We start from the raw sequence: 18,698 nt of genomic DNA on the forward strand, positions 1-18,698 counted from the left end.
TCTGCTTTCTAGATGGTAACGGGTGAACAAGCCGTGGCTCGGATGGCTGAGTTCCTTGATTTTCTTGGCCATTCTGTGACACCAGATGGCGTAGATGTCTTGGAGGGCAGGCAGTGTGCTACAGGGTGATGTGTTGGGCTCATCGCACTGCCATGGATGGCACAATTGCCGTACCAGGCTGTGATACAGCGTGACAGGATGCTCTCAATGGTCCATCTGTCGAAGTTTATGAGGATCCTAGGGGCCAAGACAAATTTCTTCAGCCTCCTGAGGTTGAAGAGGCGCTGTCGTGCTTTCCGCACCACACTGTCTGTGTGAAGGGACCATTTCAGGTTGTCAGTGATGTGCATGCCGAGGAACTTGAAGCTTTTGACCTTCTCCACTGCGACCCCATAAAAAAAAAAAAAAATCCTGGCACCACTCTGCCAGGGCTCATCATTGTTGGTAATCAGGCCTACCACTGTTGTCGTAACATGACTGAACAAGGCGTTAATGGCCCACAAATAGTTTTAGAATGGCTTGCAACATGGTTTAAGAATGTAAAATGCAGCCCACCGATGGAGATGCATCCAGCTGCAGCGCCAATGTGCAATAGAAGGGAGAAAAACATAGCGCCGGTAATATGGTCACAACTTTCAAACGGTTTGGGCTAGAGACAAGCGCTATCTTTGTAGAAATGGTGCAACCGAAGCGCTGGCTTTGGCACACGGAAACAAAGTGGTACAACGAAGCCTAATCATTACAACAATTGTTAGCAGGCATATTATTTTTCTAGGTGCACTGGTGCTACAAAATAAAAATTCCCTCCTATAAAGCTTGAACACATTTGCTCGTATCCACGGTTCCCCCTTATTCATTATGATTGAAAAGTCAAAACCGATCCTAGATTAGCACTCATACTCTGAGACACCTTTGTAGGCCATCATTGTAAATAAGAATTTGATCTTAACTGACTTGCCTAGTTAAATCAACAGAACAAAAAAAAATACAGACCATTATGTTAGGACTGCCCACATTAACGGTTGCTGCTCAACATTTTTACTGACGATGTTACTGAGAGGTGATACTTTGTAAGAGGCTGCCCATAACAGCCTGTGAAAAGACTACCATATACACTCCATTGCTGTTCCTCTCCAATCTCACCTCTGGCCTCAGTGCAGGCAGGATGACTATTTCCTGTAGGGCCTGCTTAGCCAGCTCCTGGCCAGCAATGTCCTCGAACCTCACTGATGAGCCACTGGAACACACACACACACACACACACACACACACACACACACACACACACACACACACACACACACACACACACACACACACACACACACACACAAACACACACACACACACAAACACGAGACTGGTCTGAGTGCTCATTCCCATACAGAAATAAAGACATACTCAACTCTGCCTGGGTTGTATAAATTAGGCAGCAAAGACAGACTGAAACAGGCAGGCAGAACTTTTCAGTGTAAAAACGTTATAAAAAGTGTGCCCTATTGAACATGACCCAGGTCAAGCAGTCAACATCTATTGTGTTCCAAACTGAGACACCTTGCAAAGCACATGCTTTAAGTCCAGTGAATAATACATAACACTCCAAATCATTGTCTTTCACCTGTCTATGATCTCGCTGAGGATGAGGTTGGCACGCTTGCTGTCTACATTCTTCAAGTTCTTCATGTCCCGGTTCTTCAGTGGGGACATAGATGTGGGAGTGGTGGTGGTGGTGGGTTTACAGCCCGCTTTACCCTATAACAAAATAACCATGAATTCAGATTTGGTTACGATTTTAAACAAGCTAATCTCTTGTGATGATGATTGGAAATTCTCCTATTTTATTAAGTTTGTTAATTTGGTCTTCCTTTCATTAAAAATTGATATAGACTGGACATGTTCTTTTAGTATTCTTTTTTTTATTCCAGCTATTTTATAGTCCATGGCTGTAGTGCTAGTCTAGGATCAGTTATTCCGTTCAGAGCATAATTAATCAAATTTACATTGACAGGGAGGAACTGATCCTAGATCAGCATTCCTACTCTGAGACACTATAAATATGGGCCCTGGACTCTTGGCTAGATGTTGAGGAAAGACAATCTGTGTCTCACCTTGTTGCTGTTGGACTGGGGGGCCGGTCTGTGCTGTGTGAGACTGCTGGAGGGCCCACTGAAGCTGGGGGAGTGCTGGTGGCCCCCGTGGCCTGCCGCCAAGGTTTTTTTTGCCGTATGCTTTGGTCGTGGGAGGGAGTGACTGGAGTGAGTAGTCAGGGAGTCCCTCTTTTTGGGTACAGCTCCACTTACTGCCAAGAGCAAGGAGACTGTTAAAACAATCAAGATTAATGATCGAGGATTTATCAGTAGGGTAGTTTTAGGACATTTAATTAAGCTGTGTGTGAGCTAATGTCCCTTCAGTAGAGGCATAATGATTCTCCGGGCCTGATTTAGTCTTAGACTGTGTGAATCTGAACAGGTCCAACAGACTTCAAACTTCAAGTCCATGTAGTCACTGGACAAAGCTGGGTAAACACCCACCAGTGTTTCTATGAAAGAGAAATATGACTGTAGTTTGAGGTAGCCATCAGTGTCCGTGTGAAGAACAGATTGATAAATACACAGACAAAGCAGCAGAAAGAGTAAAATACATCAAATCGTTAACACTTAACTTGGAGGAAGCTTACTGTCCATTGGCATTCAAAGATGAAATAGGAACAAACAGGAAAAGTAGGTTTGGACGTAGATCAATTTCAATTATGTATGAAGAGAATAAAGCCAGAAAAACTGGAATTCCTGAATAAGGAGGAACAATTACACCCCTGAAAACAACACTTTTAAGAAACCAGTCATGACAACTGAAAGCAGATTCCCAGTAAGCACCCACCCACCTGAGCGTAGATGGCCGTTATGGTACGACTGGTTTGAGCTCTCTGTATAGATGTCTCTCTGAGCTGGCCCTGAACACAGCTTTGCTATACAACAGGAATGACAACAACAAAAACAAAACGAAATTGGGAAACGGAATAGGAGAAGGGAGGGAAAAGGAGAAGCAAAGGAAATTATATTAAAATAAACAAATAAGATAAAGGGCCATGATTCTTTAAATGGGGGACAAACAGCAATGTTTTGGGAGGGTGCCTAAGTGAAGTTGTCATGCCACATCCAAAAAAGAGGCATATGGGGTAGGGCTGAGGATTGTCAGTGTCTTGGGCAGCAATGCCAAACATAGCAGCCATATGGGCTCCTAAGTCACTGCATCTCAGTGCAAGAGGCGTCACTACAGTCACTGGTTCAAATCCAGGCTGTATCACATCTGGCCGTGATTGGGAGTCCCATAGGGCGGCGCACAATTGGCCCAGCGCCGTCCGGGTTTGGCCGGGGTAGGCCGTCATTGTAAATAAGAATTTGTTCTTAACTGACTTGCCTAGTTAAATAAAAGGTTAAATAAAAATAAATTAATAAAAATTCCAAACAGGACGAATCAAAACACCAAGAGTAGGGTCCTGTTCATTAGAGAAATGTTTTAAAACGTTCTGCAAAGCAAAAGGAAAATGATAATTTCTTATTGGACAAGTCTTTGTTATCTTAGGTTAGGTGCCTGATGAACATGACTCAGGATAATGTTACAGCCAGCTGTGGAATGACGAGAAGCTTCTGAAAGAGCTTTGGGGGACCACGGAGTGGACTTTTACCCTAAGTAAATCATGTTTTGGGGTGTCCATTACGGGTTTAATAAAAAGGTACTGGAGTATTTAGGGCCTAATCCCTTTTGGTGCATGAAGTACATTGTAGTTTGGAAGTCATGTCAATACAAAAAGTATGTATGCGAATATACACTGAATTGCACCCCCTTTTGCCCTCAGAACAGCCTCAATTTGTCAGGGCATGGACTCTACAAGGTGTTGAAAGCAATCCACAAGATGCTAGCCTGTGTTGACTCCAATGCTTCCCACAGTTGTGTCAAATTGTCTGGATGTCAATTGGGTGGTGAACCATTCTTGATACACACAAGAATGTTGAGAGTGAAAAACACAGGAATGTTGCAGTTCTTGACACACTCAAACCGATGCGCCTGGCACCTACTACAATACCCCGATCAAAGGCACTTCAATATTTTGTCTTGCCAATTCACCCTCTGAAAGTCACATGTACACAATCCATGTCTCTCTGAAAAATCCTTCTTTAACCCATCTCCTCCCTTCATTTACACTGACTGAAGTGGATTTAACAGATGACATCAATAGGGGATCATAGCTTTCACCTGTCATGGAGATGTTTTGTACACTCAATGGAGACAAGGCCTACATGTTCTTTTCCCCCCAAGAGATACAAAGCTATGGAGCGATTTCAGTGCCAACAGCAATTGTACTGGATTTGGATATTTCATTTTAATTAAATCATTTTGAATGTGTAATCCACAAATGGAATGAATAATTTCATTCAGTTTTAAAATTCAATTTCAATGTAATTGAATATTCAAAATTCTCTCTAAAAGCTCTCTAAATTCAGATTCAAAACCAGAGACAACATCATGGTACTTAGGCACAAATTAATCTGAAACAACCAAAACAAACAACAAATGCATTCAACAAGTTTGTACAGTCACAAGCTTGCTGTAGTCATTGTGTGCTATGAATATGGGAGCAAATACTTACATAAGTTACTTTGTCCCAATACTTTTGGTCCCCTTAAATGGGGCGACTATGTACAAAAAGCGATATAATTTCCATATCGGTTCACCCGAGCATACAAGCATACAAGTATCTAAGTATCTGACTGAGCGGTGGTAGGCAGAAGCAGGCGCGTAAACATTAATTCAAACAGCACTTTAGTGCATTTTGCCAGCGGCTGTTTGTTGTGCTTCAAGCCTGCGCTGTTTATGACTTCAAGCCTATCAACTCCCGAGATGAGGCTGGTGTAACCGAAGTGAAATGGCTAGCTAACGTCAATCGCTCTGAGCCTTCTAGTAGTTGTTCCCCTTGCTCTGCATGGGTAACGCTGCTTCGCTGGTGCTACCAGGCGGTTTCAAAAGGAAGGCCCTAAAAATTGCCAGACTCCAGCCACCCAAGTCATAGACTGTTCTCTCTGCTACCACACGTCAAACGGTACCAGAGTGCTAAATCTGGGACCAAAAGGCTCCTGAAGAGCTTCTACCCCCAAGCCATAAGACTGCTAAATAGCTCACCAAATAGCTACCTGGACTATCTGCATTGACCCTTTTTGCACTAACTCTTCTTGACTCTATGCACACACAATGGACTCTAACCACAAACTCACACATACAGTACTGCCACTGACACTCCAACACACGTACACACAGGCACATATTCGCCACACACATCACATACGCTGCTGCTACCGTCTTATTTATCCTGTTGCCTAGTAACTTTACCCGTACCTATATGTACATACAGTATCTACCTCAATTTCCTAGTACCCCTGCACATCCACTTGGTACTGGTACCCCATATACATAGCAACGCTATCATTGTTCATTGTCTATTTATTCCTCCTTGAACTTTTATTTTCTTCCTATTATTCTTCAATTCATTGTTGGGAAGGGCCCGTAAGTAAGCATTTCACTGTTAGTCTACACCTGTTTACGAAGCATGTGACAATTTAAATGTGATTTGATTTAAATATTGAATTTGAATATTAAAACAGAATGCAATATTCATTCAATTCAGTTTCAAATCTGGAAATTCAAGATCAATATATGAATTCAATGATTTAATTTGTGCATTACACATTCAAAAGTATTTCATTCAAATTCAATATCCTTAAACAAATTCAAAATTATGGAATTCAAATACAATTTCTGTTGGCACTGAAATCGGTCCATACAAAGCTAACAGTATCTAAGCTAGCATGATGAAAAACAACAAATGTGGACACGCAAGGCAAGACCTTCAAATGTGTCCAAATGCTTGATTCTCACCTAAGAGCTCCAGGCGATCCTTTGCCATGATCAGATTGGTGATCATCTTGGCCTGTAGACGTTTATCACGTTCATATTTCTCGCCTGGAAGAGAAGAGAGATTAAAAACAAATCTATTAGTAAAATAGCTGTATTCTTCCTTGTTTTCCACTACTGATTTTTAGTTTGTTGCTATAGCAGAGGTCGCCAACTCCGCTCCTATAGTTACTGGATATGCAGGTTTTTGTTCCAGCCCAGCAGCCACACACTAGGTGCTTACAATAATCAGCTGAGCATGGTCTTCAATCAGGACCGCGACTAGCTGAACCGTGTGTGTTAATGCTAGGTTGAAACAAAACCCTGCATATCACTAGCTCTCCAGGAACAGAGTTGTTCAGGAAATCTGCACTATAGGTCCTAGGGAATACAAAATACAGCAAAAGTGGGCACAGTCAACTCACCGTTTTCAGCTACCTTGATCGCGATGCCCCTCTCGAGCTCTGCGATTCCGCGCTTGTACCACTGGACTGCCTGTTCCTTGTGCACTAGTAACACACAAACCACAAGTCGGGACAGTCAGACGGGCAGAGAAAAAAAAGCAATTTGAGGTACAACATACAAAGAAATTCCTCACAGTCAAATGAGATCCAACAAAAGTCAATGTAAACGGATGAGATATTTAGTACTTTTGCAGTAGGCTAAGCATCTTTTAGTGTACAATACACATTTGCCATGCATTAGGCTACATATTTGACATGATTTAAGTGTTGCATAAAGGTATAGCATCTCAAGAGGCATTGGAAGAGTAGTAAAAAAAATAAATGTGCATGACAGTCAATCATGACCTCAAACAAGGGTACAGAGACTCGTGGATCAATCAGTGCATAAACCATAATGAACTATAATGAATCATTTCACATGACTGACCCGGTCTCTTAAACCCCTCTGGCCTGGAGCAGTGTTAAGTCATGGGACTGATTTTCATGGCTGTGGGAATATACAGCATATCCACTCCTTATGAGTGATTGAGTATTATTGAGACAGGGGCTCCCTAATCCCCAAGGCAGGCAGACAGACCCTAAAATTCTACTGGGTTCAGCCGAGTTGCGTTCATTAGGCACTAAACTGAAAAATTGCCTGAAACGGGGAGGAATTGTCATAAGAATTGCTGATTTAAAAAAAATGTAATATATATTTTTTTATTACGTTGCATGCCTTGATCTATGTATTGCTTCCATTAGGATCTTAGCTATATGAGAAATGTCATTGTATCCTCTCTAGCCACTTAAGGACAATGATAGCTGCCACTCCGGCCATCCCCATTTCAATATATAAATAAATAAGGTGGATTTGACTTACACTTCAAACCACCACTCATCTCTACCGGTTTAGGTTACTTAGGGGCATGATATAGGCCAGAGCCTTTAATTGCAAATAAATAGAGGGATGTGATATACAGTAGGGGCAAAAAAGTATTTAGTCAACCACCAATTGTGCAAGTTCTCCCACTTAAAAAGATGAGAGAGGCCAGTAATTTTCATCATATGTACACTTCAACTATGACAGACCAAATGAGAAAAAAAAATCCAGAACATCACATTGTAGGATTTTTAATGAATTTATTTGCAAATTAAGGTGGAATACTTTTTTGCCCCAATGTAGGCTTAGCCTTCATTGAATAAGTCATGACCTTTTCAATGAAGGCTAAGCCTATAATCAATGATTTCCAGATCTAATTCCATTTATAAGCTAATGCCCAACCATGATAAAAACAAAGTAGGACATTTAGATAGACCAAAACAGGGACTGGGAATGCTCCATCTTTCAGTGAGACTAACCTAGATTTCGCTAACCCAGTCGTTTTTTTCAAAAGATGTGGGCCAACAGTGCTGCATACTTGGAGACTCCTGTTCAAAGTTATGGCATTCTCCACACTCCCAGAGGTAGAGCAAAGCGTTCAAAAAAGTCCAAGGCCCTCAACCAGGCCCTTTGTTCCGTGATGCCAAAACCATTTTCTCTCCCCATCCCATCACAATGGTGCTACACAGGGAAACGGGATGTCTAATATGGGAGGGGCCTGGTTGAAAAAGAGCATAAGGCTTTCTACACTACAGTACAGGCCTACTCCAAAAAACAGTGGTAGAAATATACTCCGGAGGTGATGGCTGTGGTTTTACGATCTCCTAACCTATTGTGTGTGTGTTTTAATCGCATTATTTTACAATTATTTTGTACATAATGTTTCTGCCACTGTGTGTTATTACTCACCCCGTACTGGAGGAAAACTTTTTCTTCAATGAGTCAGACGGGAAGGATTTACTTCAGAAGCCCGACAAGGCCCTCATCATTCGCAGGACAAAGAGACAGAGCTATAGGGGACGTAGATCTGGGTGCCTTTTAAGGCTCTGACGCCGAGCGGGTAATCTCCCTTTTCCATCAGTCCTATTAGCCAGCATACAATCAATGGTAAATAAAATAGACGAACTACAATCACGTACAGTTGAAGCTGTAAGTTTACATACACTTAGGTTGGAGTCATTAAAAGTTATTTTTCAACCACTCCACAAATTTCTTGTAAGTCGGTTAGAGCAACTACTTTGTGCAAGACACAAGTAATTTTTCCAACAATTGTTTACAGACAGGTTATTTCACTTTATAATTCACTGTATCACAATTCCAGTGGGTCAGAAGTTTACATACACTAAGTTGACTGTGCTTTTAAACAGCTTGGAAAATTCCAGAAAATGATGTCATGGCTTTAGAAGCTTCTGATAGGCTAATTGACCTGTGGATGTATTTCAAGGCCTACATTAAAACTCAGAGCCTCTTTGCTTGACATCGTGGGAAAATCTAAAGAAATCAGCAAAGACCTCAAAAAAATTGTAGACCTCCACAAGTCTGGTTCATCCTTGGGAGCAATTTCCAAATGCCTGAAGGTACCACGTTAATCGGTATAAACAATAGTAGGCAAGTATAAACACCATGGGACCACGCAGCCGTCATACCGCTCAGGAAGGAGACGCGTTCTGACTCCTTGAGATTAACGTACTTTGTTGGGAAAAGTGCAAATCAATACCAGAACAACAGCAAAGGACCTTGTGAAGAAGCTGGAGGAAACAGGTACAAAAGTATCTATGTCCACAGAAAACAAGTCCTATATCGACATAACCTGAAAGGCCGTTCAGCAAGGAAGAAGCCACTGCTCCAAAACCGCCATAAAAAAGCCAGACTAAGGTTTGCAACTGCACATGGGGACCAAGGTTGTACTTTTTGGAGAAATGTCCTCTGGTCTGCTGAAACAAAAATAGAACTGTTTGGCCATAATGACCATTGTTATGTTTGGAGGAAAACGGGGGAGGCTTGCAAGCCGAAGAACACCGTCCCAATTGTGAAGCACGGAGTCGGCAGCATCATGTTGTGGAGGAGTTTGCTGCAGGAGGGACTGGTGTACTTCACAAAATAGATGGCATCATGAGGAAAGAAAATGATGTGGATATATTGAAGCAACATCTCAAGACATCAGTCAGGAAGTTAAAGCTTGGTCGCAAATGTGTCTTCCAACTGGACAATGACCCCAAGCATACTTCCAAAGTTGTGTCAAAATGGCTTAAGGACAACAAAGTTAAGGTATTGGAGTGGCCATCACAAAGCCCAGAGCTCAATCCTATAGAACATTTGTGGGCAGAACTGAAAAAGTGTGTGCGAACAAGGAGGCCTACAAACCTGACTCAGGGGATTTTTACAAGGATGAAATGTAACTGTCTTAGGTCAGTTAGGATCACCACTTTATTTTAAGAATGTGAAATGCCAGAATAATAGTAGAGTGATTTATTTCAGCTTTTATTTCTTTCATCACATTCCCAGTGGGTCAGGAGGAATGGGCCGAAATTCACCCAACTTATTGTGGGAAGCTAGTGGAAGGCTACCCGAAACGTTTGACCCAAGTTAAACAATTTATAGGCAATGCTACCAAATACTAATTGAGTGTATGTAAACTTCTGACCCACTGGGAATGTGATGAAAGAAATAAAAGCTGAAATAAATCACTCTACTATTATTCTGGCATTTCACATTCTTAAAATAAAGTGGTTATCCTAACTGACCTAAGACAGGGGATTTTTACAAGGATTAAATGTCAGGAATTGTGAAAAACTGAGTTTAAATGTATTTGGCTAAGGTGCATGTAAACTTCTGACTTCAACTATATGTGAGAATACTATTCATTGACTACAGCTCAGCGTTCAACACCATAGTGCCCTCAAAGCTCATCACTAAGCTAATGACCCTGGGACTAAACACCTCCTTCTGCAACTGGATCCTGGACTTCCTGACGGGCAGCCCCCCAGGTGATAAGGGTAGGTAACAACACATCCGCCACGTTGATCCTCAACACAGGGGCCTCTCGGCGGTGCATGCTCAGTCCCCTCCTGTACTCCCTGTTCACTCATGACTTCATGGCAAGGCACGACTCCAACACCATCATCAAGTTTGCCGACGACACAACAGACAGCCTCATGGTCCAAACACACTAAGACAGTCGTGAATAGGGCACGACAAAACCTATTCCCCTCAGGAGACTGAAAAGATTTGGCATGGGTCCTCAGATCCTCAAAAGTTTCTACAGCTGCACCATCAAGAGCATCCTGTCTGGTTGCTTGGTATGGACTCTGCTCGGCCTCCGACCGCAAGGCACTACAGAGGGTAGTGCGTACGGTCCAGTACATCACTGGGGCCAAGCTTCCTGCCATCGAGGACCTCTATACCAGGCGGTGTCGGAGGAAGGCCCTAAAAATTGTCAGACTCCAGCCACCTGGAGTCAGACTGTTCTCTCTGTTACCACATGGCAAGCAGTACTGGAGCGCCAAGTCTAAGTCCAAAAGGCTTCTACCCCTCCAAGCCATAAGACTCCTGAACAGCTCATCAAAGGGCTACCCAGAACGCACTTTTACACTGCTGCTACTCTCTGGTTGTTATCTATGGATAGTCACTTTAACTCTACCTTCATGTACATATTACTTCGACTAGCCGGCGCACATTGACTCTGTACCGGTACCCCTTGTATATAGCCTTGCTGTTGTTATTTTACTGCTGCTTTTCAACAAAAATAAATTACTTATCACTTTTTCATAACTTCTTAAAGTATTTTTGGTTAAGGGCTTGTAAGTAAGCATTTCACTGTAAGGTTGTTGTATTCTGTTGTACCTGTTGTATTCGGCGCATGTGACAAATATGATTTGATCTCCAATATCCAGTCAACCCCTGAGTGTCTGAAATAGTTTGGGACTGGTGTGACTGTGTGCACTAGGATAAACCTGAGCAAGTACAGTATAGTGGTAGAGTACAGTAAGCCCCTTGGCACGTCGCTCCAGCCAGTGCAGTAGGTCAATCGAACATTGGCAGAGAAGACGAGGATGCAGATGGGTGGGTTTCCAGGGCTGGAAGATTAGGCTGGATTCCAGTATCTCTGCTTTACTCCAACTACTATGATAAAGTGATAAAGCAGATGATCAGTTGTCTTAAAATTCTGCCTTCAGCAAAGTAAGGGTTTGGCTTATCTATAACCTGACTCTTAAGACTAGAGGTCGACCGATTAATCGGAATGGCCGATTAATTAGGGCAGATTTCAAGTTTTCATACCAAACTGAAATCTGTATTTTTGTACACCTATTTTGGCAATTTTTTTTGTTACACCTTTATTTAACTAGGCAAGTCAGTTAAGAACACATTCTTATTTTCAATGACGGCCTAGGAACGGTGGGTTAACTGCCTTGTTCAGGGGCGGAACGACAGATTTTTACCTTGTCAGCTCGGGGATTCAATCTTGCAACCTTACGGTAAACTAGTCCAACGCTCTAACCACCTGATTACATTGCACTCCACGAGAAGCCTGCCTGTTACGCGAATGCAGTAAGAAGCCAAGGTAAGTTGCTAGCTAGCATTAAACTTCTTATAAAAAACAAATCAATCATAATCACTAGTTAACTACACATGGTTGATGATATTACTAGTTTATCTAGCGTGTCCTGTGTTGCATATAATCGATGCGGTGGCATTTGCGAAGAAGGACTGTCGTTGCTCCAATGTGTACCTAACCATAAACATCAATGCCTTTCTTAAAATCAACTGAAGTATGTATTTTTAAACCCGCATATTTAGCTAAAAGTTAATTGTGTCACTTCTCTTGCGTTCATTGCACGCAGAGTCAGGGTATATGCAACAGTTTGGGCTGCCTGGCTCGTTGCAAACTCATTTTTCAGAATTTTACGTAATTATGACATAACATTGAAGGTTGTGCAATGTAACAGGAATATTTAGACTTATGGATGCCACCCGTTAGATAAAATACGGAACGGTTCCGTATTTCACTGAAAGAATAAACGTTTTGTTTTCGAGATGATCGTTTCTGGATTCGACCATATTAATGACCAATGGCTCGTATTTCTGTGTGTTATTATGTTATAATTAAGTCTATGATTTGATAGAGCAGTCTGACTGAGCGATGGTAGGCACCAGCAGGCTCGTAAGCATTCATTCAAGCAGCACTTTCGTGCTTTTGCCAGCAGCTCGTCGCTGTGCTTCAAGCATTGCACTGTTTATGACTTCAAGCCTATCAACTCCCGAGATTAGGCTGGTATAACCGATGTGAAATGGCTAGCTAGTTAGCGGGGTGTACGCTAATAGCATTTCAAACATCACTCGCTCTGAGACTTGCAGTAGTTGTTACCCTTGCTCTGCATGGGTAACGCTGTTTCGAGGGTGGCTGTTGTCGATGTGTTCCTGTTTCGAGCCCAGGTAGGAGCCAGGAGAGGGACGGAAGCTATACTGTTACACTGGCAATACTAAAGTGCCTATAAGAACATCCAATAGTCAAAGGTATATGAAATACAAATCGTATAGAGAGAAATAATCCTATAATTCCTATAATAACTACAACCTAAAACTTCTTACCTGGGAATATTGAAGACTCATGTTAGCTTTCTTACATGGCACATATTGCACTTTTACTTTCTTCTCCAACACTTCGTTTTTGCATTATTTAAACCAAATTGAACATGTTTCATTATTTATTTGAGGCCAAATTGATTTTATTGATGTATTATATTAAGTTCAAATAAGTGTTCATTCAGTATTGTTGTAATTGCCATTATTACAAATAAATGTTTTTTGATTTTTTTTTATAAAATCGGCCGATTAATCGCTATCGGCTTTTTTTTGGTCCTCCAATAAATCGGTGTCAGTGTTGGAAAATCATAATTAGTCGACCTCTACTCAAGACACCACTGTGCAAAATAGCTTGGGGATGAGGTTAGCTTATGACAGACCTAGGAGTCTGGGAGAAACATAATCAATACATTTTGTGTGTTTGCATTGAAAACACAGGTCTAACTAACCAAACTCACCAACATGATGAAAGTATAGCCTTTCAAAACAGCACTGACTGTAGACTGTTTTCCAAAGTGCTCCGGCCCCTGTGTATTGAGGGTAGGAGTTTCTTAAACACAAGCAAGAGGAACGAAATGGGGAGAGACCTACCTGAATTTGTCCAATAGAAACTTTTGTTTTAGTTGCAAAACCTTCCCTTTTCCAACTGTTTAACTAATGATAACACCCCAGTTACAGTACATTGGAACAGTGTAAATAGTCAGGGAGGAACTCGATTAATTCAGTTCGCTCATGCATGATGACACGGCCAACTCGGAGAGGAGAATCTTAGGCATTTTCCTCCCTGCTGACGATACCAATTAATGTCGGCTCACATCATCCAAGCACATGTCTATTGATCCCCTGGGATCACACAGATTGGAGAAAGGCACATGCAGATAGGCAGTAGCTCTGCTGTTATACTGTATAGGCTTGTGTGTGTGGACAGTATATTGGGAATATAAACTGTTCTGGTTTCAAAAACACGGTGGCACAAAGGAGGACAAAGCATATATATATTTGCTGTTTTTTTTTTTTTTTGCATATCCATACAGTATTGCCCATCATTGTTACTTTCATTTTGTTAACAAACTATAAAACATTAATTGGCACCTTAATTTATGCAGGCTAGTTATACTAGTTTGTGTCCCCCGCACTCAGCCACTAACATATTGCCCCTGGGCATACCATATGGCTGACCCTATTCAGCCAGTCTGAGACCTAGGTTGAGTAGGCAGGCACATTCTCCTAGCCATATTGAAAAGTCTGCATAACACTGTCAACTGGCTCAACATTAAGCCATTGTAGTAATAATGTGGTGGTATTAATGGACAGACATGTATCTGCAGTCCAATAAGCTAATATCTCTTTGTGATTGCATACTGAATGTCATTGACAGAACAACTGTTCTCTTTGTCTGCATGATGACATTATAAAAACGGTGGTGGTTTCAATGGAAAAGTCCGAATAAATAAAATAAATATGATGGGATCAACACTTCAGCACCACACCTTGGGTAAAGAGCCTGCGTTTGAATCAATAGACCTAGTTAAATTTAACCAGTTTTGTTTCAATCTGTATTGACAGTAGTATCTTTGTTTGCATTATCCACACATCGGTGTATGACAGTTGATAATTTGACAACTGCTGTTTAAGCCCAGCTAGCCAACAGTCAGTGGTGCTGCTGCAAATAGCAGTCACACTACACTGAAAAAATACCTTTGTCATCCTCGTCAATTCTCAGAGCCACTGAGATGTACTCGAATGCTTGTTTGTGGCTGTTTCGGATCTGCTCGCCGCTGTCCTGCTTGCACACCTTGTTCGCATGTTCATCTGCTGCCCGTTGTTTGGGTCTCGCAACCATAGCGCGAGACATCCGCTCGCACAGCCAGGCGAAGAGTACGCCAAAATTCAAGACTAGGACACGGAGCACTGTAAACAACGCCAGCAGTGGGTAGAAGAAGTAGTACACACTTCGTTTATGCAGTGACACCTGGACGCAGATGTCCCCTCCGTCGGGCGGGGACCCTGCAGGGCCTCGCTTCTTTCTGCTGCTTCTTCCTTCCGGAAAACTCATTCACCCGACGACTTGCTATCGTATCCATTACATTACATAGCCTTTTGCTTGGGTTCAACTTTTGAAGCGTCTATAGTTGCCATATATTCTCCGACATTCAAATGTTGATAAAATTGGACGGGGCGGTTACCAAACGAACAAAAGGGTAAGAGAGGAGGGGCACGCGCCCTCTTGTCCTATCAGAGAAAGTACGTAACTGCAAACAAGAGTTTACGTAGAGACCACCCACATTGCGTAAATACTAACAACAAACATGGCGGACGGTAAGTGAAATGTTCGTTTATCGGCACCTTTGTGAGTTATATTATAATTGTAGTCAATTTTAGGGATACATTTAGCTTTAAATATTTCTTATACCCCAACAATTGGTTTAATCCAATCTGATCTCTCCGTAACAGTCATTGGTTCACGGTGGAAGGTCGTTGCCAACATGATAACGTTAGCTAGCCAACGAGCTAAAGTAACGTTACTTTACTCGCCTCTAGAATTCATTTAACGTTACTCTAGCTAGCCCGCCTGTAGGGTACCTTCTTTGGCTTTTAAGAATAGATGGTAATGCTATGTTACTAGTCATCTACCTGAATTTAGTCTGGAGTAAGTGTGCGTATCTTATAGGTAAACGATGACAGAACGACCGTCCTTGCGGTTGTTGACATTTTGATATTGTTTCTGATCGGTCTCCGAATGATTCTGAAGACATTTACGTTAACTGACTGACTGTCCTCTTCGGGTACGTTCGTAAATTCACTCTGGAGTGCCAGTATGCGCTCTCGGTGTACGTAAATTCGATGCGTTTTGCAGGGCGTTTAGAGCGCACACTGGACGCTCTGGCCAAGGAGTTTTTAATTTCCCCATTATTGAATCAGGCAGGCCAGTTGAGAACAAGTTCTCATTTACAACTGAAACCTGGCCAAGATAAAGCAATTTACAACTGAGATCTGGCCAAGATAAAGCAAAGCAGTGTGACAAAAACAACAGTTACACATGGGATAAACAAACGTACAGTCACTAACACAATAGAAAAAAATATGTACAGTGTGTGCAAATGTAGTAAGATTGGGGAGGTAAGGCAATCAATAGGCCATAGAGGCGAAATAATTACAATTTAGTATTAACACTGGAGTGATAGATGTGCAGATGGTGTGCAAGTAGAGATACTGGGGTACAAAATAGCAAATAACAATATGGGGATGAGGTAGTTGGGTGTGCTATTTACAGAAGGGCTGTGTATGAGTAAGGTTGATCTGACCTCACAATGGCAGTCAATCACCCAAGCTAACTGGCTAAAGGTAGATAGCTTGCTAGCTACTTCCAGACATAAATGAGAGAGAACCTCACTCTGGCCATTTGACTTGCACTGGCAGAGCTGGTTAGGCTGTTCTCATGTTATCCAGAGTGTTGGTGACTGCAACTGTGCTACTGGCAACAATTTAATTAAGCTTTTTTGTCTATTTTTACTGACAATGGCCATATTCAACAGGTGTTGAGCGTTCGTAAATTCATCAGTTATTCTGCGCTCTGAAATCGGAGTAGATAGCCAGAGTGAATTGCCTAGAATGTAGTAATGTTAGCTGACATTAATGTATGTTTCTCTCAGATCACACAGACGCAGACCAATCTATGGAGGGGAACACTCCAGTAAGTCTATTACAGATGTAGTTAGGGATTTGAAGTGGTTCTCTTCATTTAAAGTCGTTTTTTATAGTTAGACTAATTTCTGCTCCTTTTTAGATTGCTGAAAACCCCCATTCTGAATATGGACTGACAGAAAACATCCAGGTATGACCATCAATATAATTATTGTGCCTTTCAGAAAATTATGTCCATGAAAAGGGGTCAATTTCTAAAACTCAAACTATCACACTGCATTGTGGTAACCTTGCTTGTCTACTGAACAAGCACTGAATGCACAGCTCTCTAACATAGCAGGCACTAATATGTGAAGCCTATGCTTTTTGGTACAAATTGTTTAGGCTACATTGCATGAGATTGCAATTCTGAGTACACTTTTGAGACGCTTACATACATGGATAGTGGTGTGAGTAGCAGTAACTTGTGACATTTCTGTATCTCTGCTTCGTCTTTCACCACCTCATTGTGTAGAGAATAGTGGAAAATGAGAAAGCCAACACAGAGAAGGTCTCCAAACAGAAGGTGGATCTGCAGTCGCTCCCCACCAGGGCATATTTGGATCAGACAGTGGTGCCCATTCTTCTTCAAGGCTTATCTGTGTTGGCCAAGGAAAGGTATGTTGAAAATGTCTGTGCAGGGGCTCAGCTTTTTTCCCATTCACATTTCTGTGTGACATGCTTGGAAATGCATTTGTAAAAAATGCATTGAACAGGCAGTACTATGAAAAGGGAAGAGCATTTGAGTAACAATTGTCAAGCTAATATACTTTAAAGATGTGCGTTTCTCCATTTTGTCTTCTCTTTCAGACCTACAAATCCTATTGAATTCTTAGCAGCCTTCCTTCTCAAGAACAAATCACAGTTTGAAAATCGAAATTAAGCCCCAGACGGATGGAAATGTGCACTTTGAGGCCACATGTTTAAAATGAAGAAAATTGTTGTTTCTGTCAATGGTTATGTTTGCTAATGATAGTGTATGTTGTTTTTTTAAACCAGAATAAAGATTGTGCTGCAGGGAAATATGGTACTCTTCTTTTAGGGCAAATGTCAGCAGTAAACTAATATCTACAAAACAGACACACACTAGTGTGCACCTTAAGTTCCCTTGCATCATGGTCCCCTTCAGGGTAAACTATTCTAAATTCAAATTCAGTCTATTTACCAAAATGCCTACAAGAGGAAACATTGCTTTTTAATTAACAATATCCTCTGTGATGTAACATTGAGAACTAGTCCAGTCCATGTTTACATATTGCCAAATTACACATGTAATATTCCAGTGCCTTGTTTTATTTTACCACTAGTTGAGCTATAGAGCTGGTGATGAACCCCTTTGATAAAAGGGTCAATCTCAGACGCCGCAACCTCCATTCTATTAATCATTAATTTTAGAATCAAATCAAATTTATTTATATAGCCCTTCGTACATCAGCTGATATCTCAAAGTAATGTACAGAAACCCGGCCTAAAACCCCAAACAGCAAGCAATGCAGGTGTAGAAGCACGGTGGCTAGGAAAAACTCCCTAGAAAGGCCAAAACCTAGGAAGAAACCTATAGAGGAATCCGGCTATGAGGGGTGGCCAGTCCTCTTCTAGCTGTGCCGGGTGGAGATTATAACAGAACATGGCCAAGATGTTCAAATGTTCATAAATTACCAGCATGGTCAAATAATAATAATCAGAGGCAGAACAGTTGAAACTGGAGCATCAGCATGGCCAGGTGGACTGGGGACAGCAAGGAGTCATCATGCCAGGTAGTCCTGAGGCATGGTCCTAGGGCTCAGGTCCTCCGAGACAGAAAGAGAGAATTAGAGAGAGCATACTTAAATTCACACAGGACACCGGATAGGACAGGAGAAGTACTCCAGATATAACAAACTGACCCTAGCCCCCCGACGCATAAATACTGGAGGCTGAGACAGGAGGGGTCAGGAGACACTGTGGCCCCATCCGATGACACCCCCGGACAGGGCCTAACAGGAAGGATATAACCCCACCCACTTTGCCAAAGCACACCACTAGAGGGATATCTTCAACCAACCATCCTGAGACAAGGCCGAGTATAGCCCACAAAGATCTCCGCCACGGCACAACCCAAGGGAGGGGGGCGCCAACCCAGACAGGAAGATCACATCAGTGACTCAACCCACTCAAGTGAC

At 42.0% G+C, this 18,698-nt stretch overlaps 2 protein-coding genes across 6 annotated transcripts in view; one reads left to right on the plus strand and one right to left on the minus strand.

Annotated features, from left to right (window-relative positions):
* Positions 1–15,011, minus strand: part of LOC110486043 (spastin) — a 31,877-nt gene extending 16,866 nt beyond the window's left edge. The window contains exons 1-7 of one of the 4 annotated variants that reach the window (XM_021557354.2): positions 14,551–15,011; positions 6,372–6,455; positions 5,932–6,015; positions 2,882–2,965; positions 2,109–2,299; positions 1,619–1,752; positions 1,144–1,237 (exon numbers count right to left, since the gene is read on the minus strand). In XM_021557354.2, the coding sequence (XP_021413029.2) occupies positions 1,144–1,237; positions 1,619–1,752; positions 2,109–2,299; positions 2,882–2,965; positions 5,932–6,015; positions 6,372–6,455; positions 14,551–14,908 (1,029 nt within the window). In that variant the 5' untranslated portion in view covers positions 14,909–15,011. Of the gene's footprint in view, positions 1–1,143; positions 1,238–1,618; positions 1,753–2,108; positions 2,318–2,881; positions 2,966–5,931; positions 6,016–6,371; positions 6,456–14,550 lie in introns of all 4 variants that reach the window. The other 3 variants (XM_021557353.2, XM_021557356.2, XM_021557355.2) reach the window with 3 other exon arrangements.
* Positions 14,795–17,559, plus strand: LOC110486044 (protein dpy-30 homolog). Of its 2 annotated transcripts, none has more exons than XM_021557359.2 (5): positions 14,795–15,171; positions 16,506–16,546; positions 16,640–16,687; positions 17,012–17,154; positions 17,347–17,559. In XM_021557359.2, exons 1-5 carry the CDS (start codon positions 15,162–15,164, stop codon positions 17,417–17,419), a joined length of 315 nt encoding a protein of 104 aa, XP_021413034.1. In that variant the 5' UTR covers positions 14,795–15,161; the 3' UTR covers positions 17,420–17,559. The 2 variants fall into 2 exon arrangements, with proteins under 2 accessions (XP_021413034.1, XP_036796583.1); XM_036940688.1 differs by having other exon boundaries at positions 15,165–15,202.
* The last annotated feature ends 1,139 nt before the right edge of the window (positions 17,560–18,698 follow it).

The sequence above is a fragment of the Oncorhynchus mykiss genome, chromosome 13 (genome assembly GCF_013265735.2).
Source record: "Oncorhynchus mykiss isolate Arlee chromosome 13, USDA_OmykA_1.1, whole genome shotgun sequence".
In the NCBI taxonomy this organism is placed as follows: Eukaryota; Metazoa; Chordata; class Actinopteri; order Salmoniformes; family Salmonidae; genus Oncorhynchus; species Oncorhynchus mykiss.

Excerpts from the sequence above, each read along its gene's own strand:
- LOC110486044 (XM_036940688.1), top strand. The coding sequence starts at position 15,181 with ATGTTCGTTTATCGGCACCTTT. Across the intron at positions 15,203-16,505 it reads GTTCGTTTATCGGCACCTTT|ATCACACAGACGCAGACCAA; the intron begins GTGAGTTATATT and ends TGTTTCTCTCAG. Across the intron at positions 16,688-17,011 it reads GACTGACAGAAAACATCCAG|AGAATAGTGGAAAATGAGAA; the intron begins GTATGACCATCA and ends CTCATTGTGTAG.